A 13685-nucleotide genomic window follows, 5' to 3' on the forward strand; every position below is an offset into this window, starting at 1 on the left:
TTTTTTTTTTTTTTTGTGTCATATAAAAATAAATATATATTTTTTATTAAATGATAATAAAATTTTTAAAAATGTTTGTCTGCCTTATAATTACATTTTCATGATTTAATGGGCCTCTTAGTATTATTATTTTATTTTCTTTTCTTTTTCATTTTAGCTATTAGGACCAAGAGTCCAGTTTCAAAATTCAAAACAATCAAATTTTGAGCTTTTTATAATAATGTACGTAGATGGTTGAAATATTTAGATTAAAATATCTCCCCCTCACTTATGTAAGTCTCAATATTATATAGATTTTTAAAATTTAAATACACGACTAAGGTACAACGTTCGATGTTGTCCCTAGAATCTCAACACTGCCATGATTTTTAAGGTTTTGAAAAGAAACGATACTCATTCAAACTAATCACTAAGTTTTGCATGGTTTAAAAATCTGGCAACATCAAACTAGGTTCGACACCGAGACCTATTAGCCATTGATGCAAGAACATCCTTGGGTTAAATGGCTACTTACTCCAATGTTTGGCTTGCTCTATTAGCTAGCCCGTTACAACCATGATCAATCAAGGCCGTTGGTGCACAATATGCGCAAACTATTATGGATTTGGTTTTGTTAACAGGATAATCCGAATAAGAATTGTTTTCAAATTAAGTTAAATTGTGTAATTAAATGATAATAATNGAACATTGAAAGAAAGGATCTATCAAAGGTATAACAAAAGAAAATGGAAAAAAAAAAACATTAACACATGATGTTGACGTGACAGTGTTTTATTATCATAACTAATGACAATAATACCTCAAACATGCGAAAAAAATCATTAACACCTGATGTTGACGTGACAGTGTTTTATTGTCATAATTAATGACAATAATACCTCAAACATGCCAAAAAAATCGTGTAATTTAGTATATATATGGGTAAATGGCCAATCAGTTGTTCACCCCAAAATCTCATTCCCTTCTGCCTCAATTCCTTCGGCCTCAAGCTCTTCGTCAAGTTAAAAAGCAGAAAGGTTTCTAATTCCAATTCAAAATGATGCAGCCAACTCACCGGTCATCTTCAAATTGGTCGGAAATGACGGTTCTCAGTTCTAACGATCACCATGTGATTGACATTGACAATCACTTTCATGGAGCTTCATCGTCAACGCAAGTGAACATGAAGGAAGATCAGCATCGGTCAATAATCGTTCACAATCTATCAAGTATTTTTTATCTTTTAAATCTTTTAGATTTATAATTTTTTTAGACAATAAATCTCTAAATGTTTGAATTTGAGAGATTAACGTATAATAAAATCTATGTATATAAATTTAAAAATCAAACACTAAATTTGCAATTAATTATTGTTATTATTATTTTTATATAAGAAAAAATATCATAGAAAATATTAATGTTATTGTATAAAATATACCCACTTGATCCTTGGGATAGAACTGTATATATACTTCTGAGTTTAATTTGATAATAACATATTTTTATTTTTGGGTATATCTCATTCATTTGAATCCAACTCAATCCAAATAAGTTCTGACATTTTTTAGAGAACCCAACAATGGACGATGATCTACATGTTCGGCTATGCGAAGCAGCAAGTAGGGGCGACTGGAAGAGTGCAGAGAAAATCGAGAAGACGCATAAGGGAGTATTATCAGAGGTAATAAGGAAGGATAGAAAAGAAACGGCCCTCCACATAGCTACCAAATTCAACCACACTGCTTTCGTTGAGAAGCTGATTGAAAAAATAACCGAAAAGGACTTAGAAGCCACAAATATATATGGAAACACAGCCCTCTCCATGGCTGCTACATTAGGCGCTGTGGATATTGCCAACTCCATGCTGCAAAAGAATAAGGATTTAGTCCTAATTCGTGGGTCTGAAAATGCGACCCCCATTTTAGTGGCTGCGAGATATAAACAGAACCACATGGTTTCTTATCTCCTCAAACACATGGACTTGAGCATCCAAAGCATGGCAACCAGCGAGCAAATGGAGCTTCTTCTTAGTGCAATTGCCACCGACCATTACGGTTTGTTTTTACTCACAAAATATAATTTTTATCAATTGGGTCTATTTCATATACTTACTAATTTAGTCTCATCTCTTAATCATTTATTTATTTATGTTTTTGGTTCTTTAACAGATATAGCTCTACTTATTCTAAACGGGAACAAATCATTGGCACTGGAACGAGACGCCCATGACGATACACCCTTACATATAATGGCCCGAAAATCTAATACTATAGGCTCCAAAAATAACCTAACCAAGTGGCAATCATCCATTAATAGCTGTAAGTATTTTGTTTTTTTCTTCAACTTTATTAAATTTAAAAATGGTATTACACTTTAACATTTATAAAATTCCTAAATTTCTAAAATTGTTTATTTACCTCTCATAAATATTTTCTCTTTAATGAGAAGGATATTCCATTAAAAACTTTTTTTTTTTTTTTTTTAATAACTTTACTTTTAAAAAATTATGAGAATTTTAAAAGTTAGTACTGATTATTCTATTCATTAGTATAGTATTTTTCACTATAGAAAATTAAGTGGTATGTTTGAAATTATTTTGAGACTGAAGAGTATTTTGTGAAGGGATTTTTTTTTTTTTTTTTTTTTTTTTATTTTAAGTTTAAAGAATTTATTTTTATTAATTTAGGCTTTCAAAATTTTGGTTTAGGTTTGAAGCATATCTACAAGAAGGAGATAATGCAGACACAAGCCCATCAAACTGTTGAACTGATGTGGAGTGTTGTTCTGGATAAGATTGAAGCAGATAAGAGCTTGAATATCATTTTACATCCCTCAAGCATGCTACACGATGCTGCGAGCATTGGAAACGTTGAATTTGTGAGGATGATACTTTTTAAGAATCCCGAGTTTCTACCGATAGTCGATAAAAATAAGAAAACTATATTTCATATAGCAGTTGAGAATCGACAACGTTGTATCTTTAATTTAATTTTTGACAGGAAGCTGTTCGACCTGTATGAGTTATTATATTATTTCAATAAAACAAACATCAGCTTGTTAGAATTAGCTGCCAAAAAAGCAGATGGATGTCATCTTGATCGTATCACTGGAGCAGCTTTTCAAATGCATGATGAGCTTCTATGGTTTAAGGTACTTTTGATCAAACATGTCCATTTACCTAAAGATTGTTTTTCTCGTCCTCGCTCAACCCCATCTCGCTTTTTTATACAAAAATAAAAATATTTCTTATTATAAATTATAATGAATTAGGTTTTTTATTTGCTTTATTTTATTATTACATTTTCGTAATTTTCTCCAAATGAGTCATCATGCTTAGTATACTCTATTTTTGGCTAATAAACTCAAAATAAATAAAATTAGTAAAAAAAACAAAGGCTTCTTATAAATATTATTAGTCATCTATAATTATTTTATAGGTTATTTTGTTGCATTATATATATATATTTATTCAAATGATGGCAAAATTTACATATGTTTTGAAGGAAGTAGAAGATGTTGTAGAGTGTGTGATGAAAAGAAAGGAAGAGAAGCCAAGACAATTATTCACCGAAGAACACAAAGAGCTTGCGAAAGAAGGAGAAAAGTGGGTGAAGAGTGCAGCAAATTCATGCATGCTGCTAGCACCTTTGATAATCACTGTAGCTTTGAGTGCAGCATTCACATTACCAGGCGGCAACAACGAGAACACAGGCTCGCCCATGTTTCTTTACCACAAATTGTTCACTGTGTTCACCATCTCAGATGCCACAGCTTTGATCTCATCTTCAGTTGCATTTCTATGGTTTTCGTCGATCTCGATGTCGCGACGTTCCGAAACCGATTTTCTGTACAGGCTGCCACTCAAGTTGGTTCTTGGTCTTGGTTTGCTCTTCCTTTCTTTTCTGGGAATGGTGCTGGCTTTCGATATCTCCTTCTTCCTGCACTATGGAAAAGATAGCTCTTGGGTTCCAATGCTCATTGCTGGGATGTCTACCCTTCCAATTTACTGGTTTTGTGCGCTGCATGGGAAACTTTGGGCTGATTGTTTAGCAGCATTACATGCCTGTGGGGTATCATATTTACGACAGATTAGGCTGGAAAAAGAGCTGATTATCGTTGTTAATAAATAACTTATTTTAGATCCTTCCTTGTATTTGTAACTGTATCGTTACTCTTCATTGTATATTGAACCCATACAACGTCTTTATCTAAATAATATCTACTCATATCAGTAGTTTACTCTTCATTGTTATAGACATTTTTTTCATCTTAAATATACAATAATATATACTTGAAGGTCGTTTCTTGAAAAATTAGTAAATAGTTTGATTTAGTTTTTCACTGTTGTTCCTTTTCCCCTTAATTTCAAATTAATTAATTAATAAACATTATTAATAATAATTTTAGGATGATGATAACGTGTTTTTAATTATTAATAATTTTAGGATTTTGAAAAAAATATGGTCCAAATAAAATAGAGTACAAAATACTCAAAATTTTGATGATCTGTCAATTAATTTGGCACTATAAATAAATTAAATTTTGACACGTAGAGACTTAAACAATAATACTTGAGTTTTGGTTAATTTTAGAATAAAAGAATCTATATTTTATTTTAATAATTTAAAAAAATCTTTCGTCATTTTTTCTTTGTTTCGTTTATTATTTTGTTATAATATTATTACTACTTTTGATTTCCACCTTAAATAATTTTTTCAAAAAAAATCTTATTCACCATTTTCGATTGCCATATCAATCCAAATTAATTCTCAAGTTTGAAAATTTAACTATTAAATTCCTAACCGTTATAAAATCTTCGATTTTATTCTTTTTCATTAACTCATTATTAATGAGGTTGACATGACAATCTTTAATTGAAATAATACTCATGATAATAAAAATAATTAAATACTAATAATAATAATATCTCTAAAACACAACAAAAAAGGGTTATTAAGTATTATATATTTGGATAAATGGCCAATTTGTTTATATATATAAGTTGTTCATCGCTCATAGATCTCATTGCTTTCTCTGCTTCAACCTCTTCGTTACGTTAGAGTGAGTTGCATTAGGGTTTCCAATTCCAAGTAATAATACGACGCAACAAACTCACGGGTCGTCTTCAAATTGCTCGAAATGACGATTCTCAGTTCCGACGACAATCATGAATTTGATGTTCATGGTGACTTTTATGAAACTTCATCGTCGAAGCAAGTAAACGTAAAGGAGGATCAGCATCAGCCGATAATCGCTGACGACAAAACTTCACATCACAAGATGGGTCTTCAATTGGCTAGAACTAAACGTCACAACTTCAACATTTACAATTGTAAGTTCCATTTTTTTATAATTATTTTACTTTATAATAAATAAAATTTTTATTTATTTGAATCTAACTCACTCCAATCGACCTGCAGTTGAATTTAGTTGATTGAATTTTAATTTTTTACAGGGAGCGTGAAGACGGAAGATCATCCGCTGCATATTCAGCTATGCGAAGCAGCAACTAGAGGTGATTGGAAGACTGCGAACAACGTCGAAAAGACACATAAGGGAATCCTGTCGGAGGTAATAAGAAAGGACAGAAAAGAAACAGCTCTTCACATTGCCACCAAATTCAACAACACTGCCTTCGTTGAGAGGCTCATTGAAAAGCTAACAGAAAAGGAGTTGGAAGCCACAGATGTATATGGAAACACAGCGCTCTGCATCGCTGCTACATTAGGCGCTGTGGACATTGCCAACTCCATGCTGCAAAAAAATAAGGATTTAGTGCTAATTCGTGGGTCTCAAAATGCAACCCCCATTGTAGTTGCTGCGAGATACAAACAGAACCATATGGTTGCTTATCTACTCAAAGAGATGGACTTGAGTATCCAAAGCATGGCAACTAGCGACCAAATGGAGCTTCTTCTTAGTGCCATTGCCACCGACCATTACAGTTCGTTTTTACTCACAAAATTTAATTTTTATCAATCCGGTCGGTTTAAAATACTTTTTTATTTAGTCCGAACTCTTAATTATTGTGTCTTTTTTATTTTGTTCTTTTACAGATGTAGCTTTACTCATTCTAAACGAGAACAAGTCATTGGCACTAGAACGAGACACCAATGACGATACACCCTTACATATAATGGCCCGAAAATCTAATACATTAGGCACAAAAAATAACCCAACCAAGTGGCAATCATCTCTCCATAGGTGTAAGTTTTTTTTTTTCTTTTTAATATTTCAAAAATATCTTAAAACTTTATTAAGTCATTAATATTCTTCATTTTTTTTTAATATTTTCTATTAATACTATATTTAAAAAATATTCATGATTTTTTACGTCTTATTTACCTTCCATTTTATCCATTTACTAATGGTAAGTATTATCTTTTAAATTTTCTTTATAAAATTTAAAAATATTTTTGAAGTAAGTTTAAACTATTAGGAAATTTTAATTAATTGAAATATTTGTAATTTTGATTCCATCTTAGGTTTCAAATATATATACAAGAAGAAAATGATGCAAATACAAGCATGTCAAACGGTTGAGCTAATGTGGAGTGTAGTTCAGGGTAAGATTGAAGAAGATAAGAGTTTGGATTTCATTTTATATCCCTCAAGCATGCTACACGATGCTGCAAGCGTCGGAAACGTTGAGTTTATGAGAGTGTTACTTCATACAAATCCTGAGTTTCTACGGATTGTTGATAGTAGTGGGAAGAACATATTTCACATAGCAGTTGAAAATCGACAACGGCGTGTCTTCAACTTAATTTATGATATGAAGCTCTTCGACCCAATGGACTTTTTATACTATTTCAATGAAGAAAACATCAGTTTGCTTGAATTAGCTGCCAAAAGAGCAGATTCAAGTCATCTTGAACGTGTCTTGGGATCGTTCTTTCAAATGCATGAGGAGCTTCTATGGTTTAAGGTACTTTTAATTAGAGATATAAATGTTGAAGATTATTATTGGAAGTGAGTCTCAGGTTGGCTAAATTAGGGGAAGATCATGTGTTTATAAGTGAGGATCTGAATGTCCCACATTAGTTGGGGAGGAGAACAAAACACCTTTTATAAGGGAGTGGAAACCTTCTCTAGCAGACGACTTTTAAAGGCAGAAGCCTAAAAGGACAATATTTGTTATGAGGTCTTTTCGAGAAACCCAAAGCAAAGCCTCTGGGTTCTTACATAGGAATATTATCTTCATTGGTACGAGGCTTTTTCGGGAAACCAAAGCAAAATCCACGAGAGCTTATGCTCAAAGTGGAAGCCCGCCACGAGAGAGAGCTTATGCTCAAAGTGGATGCCCGAAAGGGAAAGCCCATGGAAGCCCGCCACGAGAGGCCTTTTGGGGAAACCCAAAGCAAAGCCACGAGAGAGAGCTTATGCTCAAAGTGGATGCCCGAAAGGGAAAGCCCATGGAAGCCCGCCACGAGAGGCCTTTTGGGGAAACCCAAAGCAAAGCCACGAGAGAGAGCTTATGCTCAAAGTGGATGCCCGAAAGGGAAAGCCCATGGAAGCCCGCCACGAGAGGCCTTTTGGGGAAACCCAAAGCAAAGCCACGAGAGAGAGCTTATGCTCAAAGTGGATGCCCGAAAGGGAAAGCCCATGGAAGCCCGCCACGAGAGGCCTTTTGGGGAAACCCAAAGCAAAGCCACAAGAGCTATTGGTCAAAGTAGAAACCCGAAATGGAAAGTCCAAAGAGGACAATATTTGCTAGCGGTGGATCTGGGTCGTTACATAGGAATATTATCCTTGTACGAGGCCTTTTGGGGAAACACATAGCAAAACCACGAGAGCTTATGCTCAAAGTGGACAACATCGTACCATTATAGAGAATCATTTACCTTCTGGGTCGGGCTCGTAAAAACACAAAATTATTTTATAAGTGATATTGTAGAAATATATAGTGTACCGTAATGATGACAAAATTGACCTAATATTTTGAAGGAAGTAGAGGATATAGTAGAACGTAGAATAAGAATAAAGAAAGGGAATCAAACAGCAAGAGAATTATTCAACCAAGAACACACAGAGCTTGCAAAAGAAGGAGAAAAGTGGGTGAAGAGTGCAGCCAATTCATCCATGCGAGCTGCAATATCAATAGCCATTATAGTTTTGTTTGCAGGCGGCATGAACTATGGGTCAGGCTCACCCACGTTTGTTGACAACAAATGGGTGACTGTGTTCGTGATCTCAGATGCAATAGCCTTGATCTCATCTTCATTTGCAACGCTATTGTTTTGGATGATGCAGAGGTCGCGGTGTGAGGAATCAGACTTTCTGCTGTGGTTGCCATTGGAATTGGTTGTTGGCATTGGATCCCTCTTCCTTTCATTGCTGGCAATGGTGCTGGCCTTCGATGCCTACCTCTTCCTGCTCCTTGGAACATATATTTGTTCGATTACATTGCTAATTGGTGGGACGTTTAGTGGTATAATTTTCTTGTTTTGTGTGCTCCAATGGGAACTTTTGACTGATTGTTTCGCAGCCATATATGCCGGTGGGATGTCGTATTTATCCAACAATAGGCTCGTCAAAGGTTCTAATGTTTATCGTTAGCTACACATTACTATAAACCTATTGAGCTAATAATGATATTTTTTTTTTCAATATATATACACACAAACACTTTATGTCATTTTTTCTCAAGATTTTTTTTTTTTATGACACAAAGTGAATAGTTGACATGGATCTAGTGAATTCTTTCTGATGTGATGATGGTTTGTTAAAATATCATCATTACCTCACTGGGTTAAGCACAAACATTTATTATACGAGACATTTATTTATGTTAAGAAAATGATTTAAGATTTTAAGAATAAATTTAGGTAAATGATAAGTAAGAACGTTGTCATCGTATGAATACCCCTCCACCTACTTAGTTTATCATCCCAAGAAATCCCAAAAATACCCCTCCATCCTACTTAGTTTATCATCCAGAAATTCCAAAAATACCCCTCCACCCTACTTCGTTTATTCTCCCAAGAAATCCCAAAAATACCCCTCCATCCTACTCATTTATCATTCCAAGAAATCTCAAGTAATAGAAAGTAGTAGCATTCTAGAGTGTCTTGTTTTCTCTTCTCGATTGGTGTTAATAAAGAGTGCGAGTATTTTCCATAGAGAGTGAGTTGTGTTCAACACAGTTGACACGGATCCTCTATTCTTTTCTTTTTTTTTGTGAATCGAAGATAAAAGGGGATTCAACTAGAAGGTAATGACTTTGGGGATAGATTACTCCCATAGTGTGTTATGCCTAGGAATAAATTCACCCGCGCAATTACTAGGAAATTTCAACTTCATATTGACGAATTACAACCTACAATTTAAACTGATGACAAGAGTTTTTGAAATTAGCACATCCTCATAAGATTAGGTTCCTTTGTCCCCGTCATTATAGCACGTGTTAGCAATGTTCTTCCGAAATCCTTTTCGTCCTAAACCATCCACTTGCCCTCAAATGGACTACCAAAGTTGACTCTTCTTGTTAGTTTGATTGATTCAGGAAAAAAAAAAAAAAAAAGTTATTTTTTCTCTTTGTAATTGACATACAGAAAAGGGAGGAAGCTACTGTTTGTATTTTGGTATAGAGCAAACATGAAATGGATGGATGAATGTTTGAAGGTCGCATACTTTTCTCTGTGGAAAAAAAAAAAGACACAAAATCCAAACAAATTGGAAGTCTTCGGAGACTCCGATGTTTCAAAATTGGTTAGACTTAGAAAAGTCAATTCATTTGGAGTCAATATACTCACAAGTCTTCTCATTTCTTTAAAGGGTCTGCAAATCTCATTGCTTTTCAAAGCATTGATCAACTTCTACAGAAGAGTTAATTAGCCAAAAATGAGGAGTTTCAGTTCTTCCGTTCACAATGTGTTGGGGGTCGAGCAGCCGCAAGTGAATGGGAATGACTATCTCAAAAGGCTCAAATCAAAAATTCACACATTCACAGATGGTCTGATTCGGAGTGTCAAATATATTTTCGACGATGGTATGATATAGAGATGTATGTGGTTTAAAGTAAATATACAATGTACTCGTACAATTATTGATTTGGTTTGGTGTTTCAGAGAGGAGCCTTTCAGAGGGCAATGGTTCGGGCAACGACGACGCTCGATGTAGCCTGCACAAAGCGGCAATGAACGGCAACTGGGAAACGGCGGAGCAACTCGAAAGGGAAAATCTGGGAATTCTTTCGGTGGTTATAAGCGAGGATAGAAACGAGACTGCTCTGCATATTGCTACAAGATGCAATCAGGTTGGTTTTGTGCAGAAATTAGTGGCGAGACTGAGCGATGAAGACTTGGGCATTGAAAATAGCTATGGAAACACAGCCCTTTGCATCGCTGCTACGTTAGGCGGCCTTGATATCGCCAAGTCGATGGTGGAAAAGCGTAAAGATTTGATTGGTGGGTCTAGAAATGTAACCCCTGTTTTAATTGCTGCAAGATATAAACACAACGACATGGTTTCTTATCTCCTCAGTCAGAAGGATCATATTGCCCCAGAAATGGAATTGGAGCTTCTTGTTGGTGCCATCTCTGCAAATCATTATGGTTTGTTTCCTACTCTTTCTTAGCTCGTGTCAATATTTTTACGAGTAATATATAAATAGTTATTGATATTTGAGTAAATGAGAGGGGTACATGAATGAACCGAAATTACATCTGAAAGTCACTGTCATACCAATAAGGTGCACCTTTTGGTGGCATTATTTGCTTGGAGCAATTCTATATTGGGTAAGCTTGTAGGAATTTTCCTAGGATGTATGTGAGGGGAAGACAAAACATGTTGAATGTGACCATGTTCGAGGGTAATGTCGGAGCCATCAAATGTTGAGTCTGGATTTTGAATCCTGATCCAAATTCTAGACATGGGTCGTTACAACATTTTTTGGAATTCTACATTGCCTAAGGGAAAAGATTCGGTTGGTCCCTTCATTCAATAGACAAGTAAGTGTGTGATGTCCCACATTGGTTGGGGAGGAGAACAACCCACCATTTATAAGGGTGTGGAAACCTTTCCCTAGTAGACTCGTTTTAAAGCCTTGAGGGGAAGCCGAAAGAGGACAATATCTGCTAGCGGTGGATCTAGGTGACACTATTTTTATAAGTGAGGAATACTAGACCCCGAAAGGGAAAGCCGAAAGAGGACCCCCGAAAGGGGAAGCCCGAAAGAGGACAATATCTGCTAGCGGTGGATCTAGGTGACACTATTTTTATAAGTCCCGAAAGGAGAAGCCGAAAGAGGACAGAGCTAGCCGTGGATCTAGGTGACACTATTTTTATAAGTGAGGAATACTAGACCCCGAAAGGGGAAGCCCGAAAGGGAAAGCCGAAAGAGGACAATATCTGTTAGCGGTGGATCTGGGTGACACTATTTTTATAAGTGAGGAATACTAGACCTTTTGGGGAAGCCCAAAGCAAAGGCATGAGAGCTTATGCTCAAGGTGGACAATATCATATTATCGTGGAGAATCGTGATTCCTAACAATGACACCTTTTGAATGGTTCAGTCCCTTCATTGGTATCCTAACCTTTCCTAACGAGTGAGGGCTAGGCCGGCTCTCAAGTGGTTCGATAGTCCTTTTCTTAAATCATGAGCTCATCGTGTTTCGTTTTCGTTACAGATATAGCTTTGATTATTCTAAAGGGGAAGGATTGGTTAGCGACCAAACTAGACATCAATCAAGACACACTATTGCATACACTCTTGCATATAATGGCCCGGAAGCCTAACACTATTGCAAGCTACAAGATGACAGCCAAGTGGCAATCATGCATCGAAAAGAGCGGTTAGTTTCTTTAATTCTTTATTTTTTTACCATAAAAAACCTCATCATTTCACGTTAAAACACTTACGGTAGATTTTTTTTTAACAGTGTTCAAATGTTTATGCAAAAAAACAACCATGGAAATAAAAGCCCATCAAATGGTTGCAAACATGTGGAGTATTGTTAAAACAAATGCAACTTCAAAAGAAAATCTAATGAATTTCGTAATACATCCATCAAGCATGCTACATGATGCTGCAAGAGTTGGAAATGTTGAATTTCTAGAAATATTGCTGCATGAAAATCCTGATCTTCTACGGATATTCGACAACGATGGGAAGAGTATATTTCACGTAGCAGTCGAGAATCGACAAGAGGGTGTGTTCAATTTAATTTATGATATGAAACTCTTCAACCCAGATGACTTATTATACTATTTTGACGCGAAAAAAATCAGCTTGCTTGAATTAGCAGCCAAAAGCGCTAATCCGAAGCATCTCGATCGAGTGTCGGGAGCAGTGTTTCAAATGCATAGCGAGCTTCTATGGTTTAAGGTAGTCGAGAATATAGTGGAGCTTACGACGAGGGTAAAAAGAAGCGGAGGGGAAACGGCGCGGGAAATATTCACTAGAGAGCATAAAGAGCTGAAGGAAGAAGGAGAGAAATGGGTGAAGAGGACAGCGAATTCATGCATGCTTGTAGCAACTTTGATAGCGACGGTCGTGTTTACAGCAGCGTTCACAGTGCCAGGAGGCAAGAACGAGAGCTCGGGGCTTCCCATATTTGTGGAGAAGAAATGGTTCACTGTGTTTGTGATATCAGATGGGATAGCATTGGTGTCTTCGTCGACTGCAATACTGTTGTTTTTGTCGATCTTGACGTCGCGGTGTGCCGAGAATGATTTTCTGTTTTGGTTGCCATTGGAGTTGGTATGCGGGCTTGGATCCCTGTTTGTTTCTGTGCTGTGTATGGTGCTGGCTTTTGGTGCGGCCTTCTTCCTTTACTATGGTAAAGATACGGCTTTGCTTCCATTGATGATTACTGGGATGGCTGCTGTTCCAATTTTCTGGTTTTGTGTGCTGCAATGGAAGCTTTGGGCTCATGCTTTAGTGTCATTGCATGCTTCTACTGTGTTTTGTTTGTTGAGGAATAGGAAGACTAGTATCCTCAAGGCTATCACTAATGGTGTCTTTGTGCGTTAGTAAGTGTATCTTTCCCTTGAGTAGTGTTCATAATCATCGGTTCAATAAAACGTCCTAGCACGTGAGTGTAACTGTCTAAGCCCACTGTTAATAGATATTGTCCTCTTTTAGTTTTCTCTGTCGAACTTCCTCTCAAGGTTTTTAAAACTCATATGCTAGGGAGTGACTTCCACACCCTTACTAATAGTGTCTTTGTGCATTAGAAGTGTATGTTTCCCTTGAGTTGTGTAATTTTGTGTTCATAATCATCGGTTGAATAAAGCGTCTTAATACGTGAGTGTAACTGTCCAAGCCCACTGTTAACAGATATTGTCCTCTTTTAGCTTCTTCTTTTGAACTTTCTCTCAAGGTTTTTAAAACGCGTATGCTAGGGTGTGATTTCCACATTCTTATAAAGAATGGTTCGTTTCTCTATTCGATCGATGTGGAATCTTATAATGAGGTTCTGTAAAGAATGTGATGAAGTTGGTGTCTTAGCGTGTAGACGAAAAAAATTTATAAGATATGCGTCATAATGCTACAACTTGGGTGAATCATGCCTCACTCGAAGCCAAGAATCCCAACTCAACCCTAGTCAATGTACTAAATACGATGAATTTGAAGTTTCGTCTGTAGCGTTGAGATGCTACTATGTGACTCAATGTTATCAAGATTTTTCAAACTTAAATACATGAATAAGGTACAATCTAGATCGGATACTCTCTTGTTTGTGCTAGTTATTTTACATTTAG

The 13685-nt window shown here is 36.0% G+C and overlaps 2 protein-coding genes and 1 pseudogene across 2 annotated transcripts; all 3 read left to right on the forward strand.

Annotated features, from left to right (window-relative positions):
- The window catches only part of LOC111783505, a 5068-nt pseudogene extending 959 nt beyond the window's left edge, over positions 1 to 4109 (forward strand).
- Positions 4110 to 5118: 1009 nt separating this feature from the next.
- LOC111783506 lies at positions 5119 to 8538 on the forward strand. The gene is made up of 5 exons (XM_023664434.1): positions 5119 to 5315; positions 5439 to 5923; positions 6036 to 6185; positions 6465 to 6907; positions 7927 to 8538. The coding sequence occupies exons 1-5, from the start codon at positions 5119 to 5121 to the stop codon at positions 8536 to 8538; spliced, it is 1887 nt and encodes a 628-aa protein (XP_023520202.1).
- Positions 8539 to 9822: 1284 nt separating this feature from the next.
- Positions 9823 to 12954, forward strand: LOC111783507 (ankyrin repeat-containing protein At5g02620-like). Its single transcript, XM_023664435.1, has 4 exons — positions 9823 to 9970; positions 10050 to 10535; positions 11609 to 11773; positions 11861 to 12954. Exons 1-4 carry the CDS (start codon positions 9823 to 9825, stop codon positions 12952 to 12954), a joined length of 1893 nt encoding a protein of 630 aa, XP_023520203.1.
- The last annotated feature ends 731 nt before the right edge of the window (positions 12955 to 13685 follow it).

The sequence above is a fragment of the Cucurbita pepo genome, chromosome LG20 (assembly GCF_002806865.2).
Source record: "Cucurbita pepo subsp. pepo cultivar mu-cu-16 chromosome LG20, ASM280686v2, whole genome shotgun sequence".
Taxonomy (NCBI): domain Eukaryota; kingdom Viridiplantae; phylum Streptophyta; class Magnoliopsida; order Cucurbitales; family Cucurbitaceae; genus Cucurbita; species Cucurbita pepo.

What these genes read in the sequence shown, in the direction of transcription:
- LOC111783506 (XM_023664434.1), top strand. Translation starts at nt 5,119, where the DNA reads ATGACGATTCTCAGTTCCGACGACAATCATGAATTTGATGTTCATGGT. An exon ending in CATTGCCACCGACCATTACA is followed by an intron (nt 5,924 to 6,035) that starts GTTCGTTTTTAC and finishes GTTCTTTTACAG; the next exon opens with ATGTAGCTTTACTCATTCTA. An exon ending in AGGAGCTTCTATGGTTTAAG is followed by an intron (nt 6,908 to 7,926) that starts GTACTTTTAATT and finishes AATATTTTGAAG; the next exon opens with GAAGTAGAGGATATAGTAGA.
- LOC111783507 (XM_023664435.1), top strand. Translation starts at nt 9,823, where the DNA reads ATGAGGAGTTTCAGTTCTTCCGTTCACAATGTGTTGGGGGTCGAGCAG. An exon ending in CATCTCTGCAAATCATTATG is followed by an intron (nt 10,536 to 11,608) that starts GTTTGTTTCCTA and finishes TTTTCGTTACAG; the next exon opens with ATATAGCTTTGATTATTCTA. An exon ending in ATCATGCATCGAAAAGAGCG is followed by an intron (nt 11,774 to 11,860) that starts GTTAGTTTCTTT and finishes TTTTTTTAACAG; the next exon opens with TGTTCAAATGTTTATGCAAA.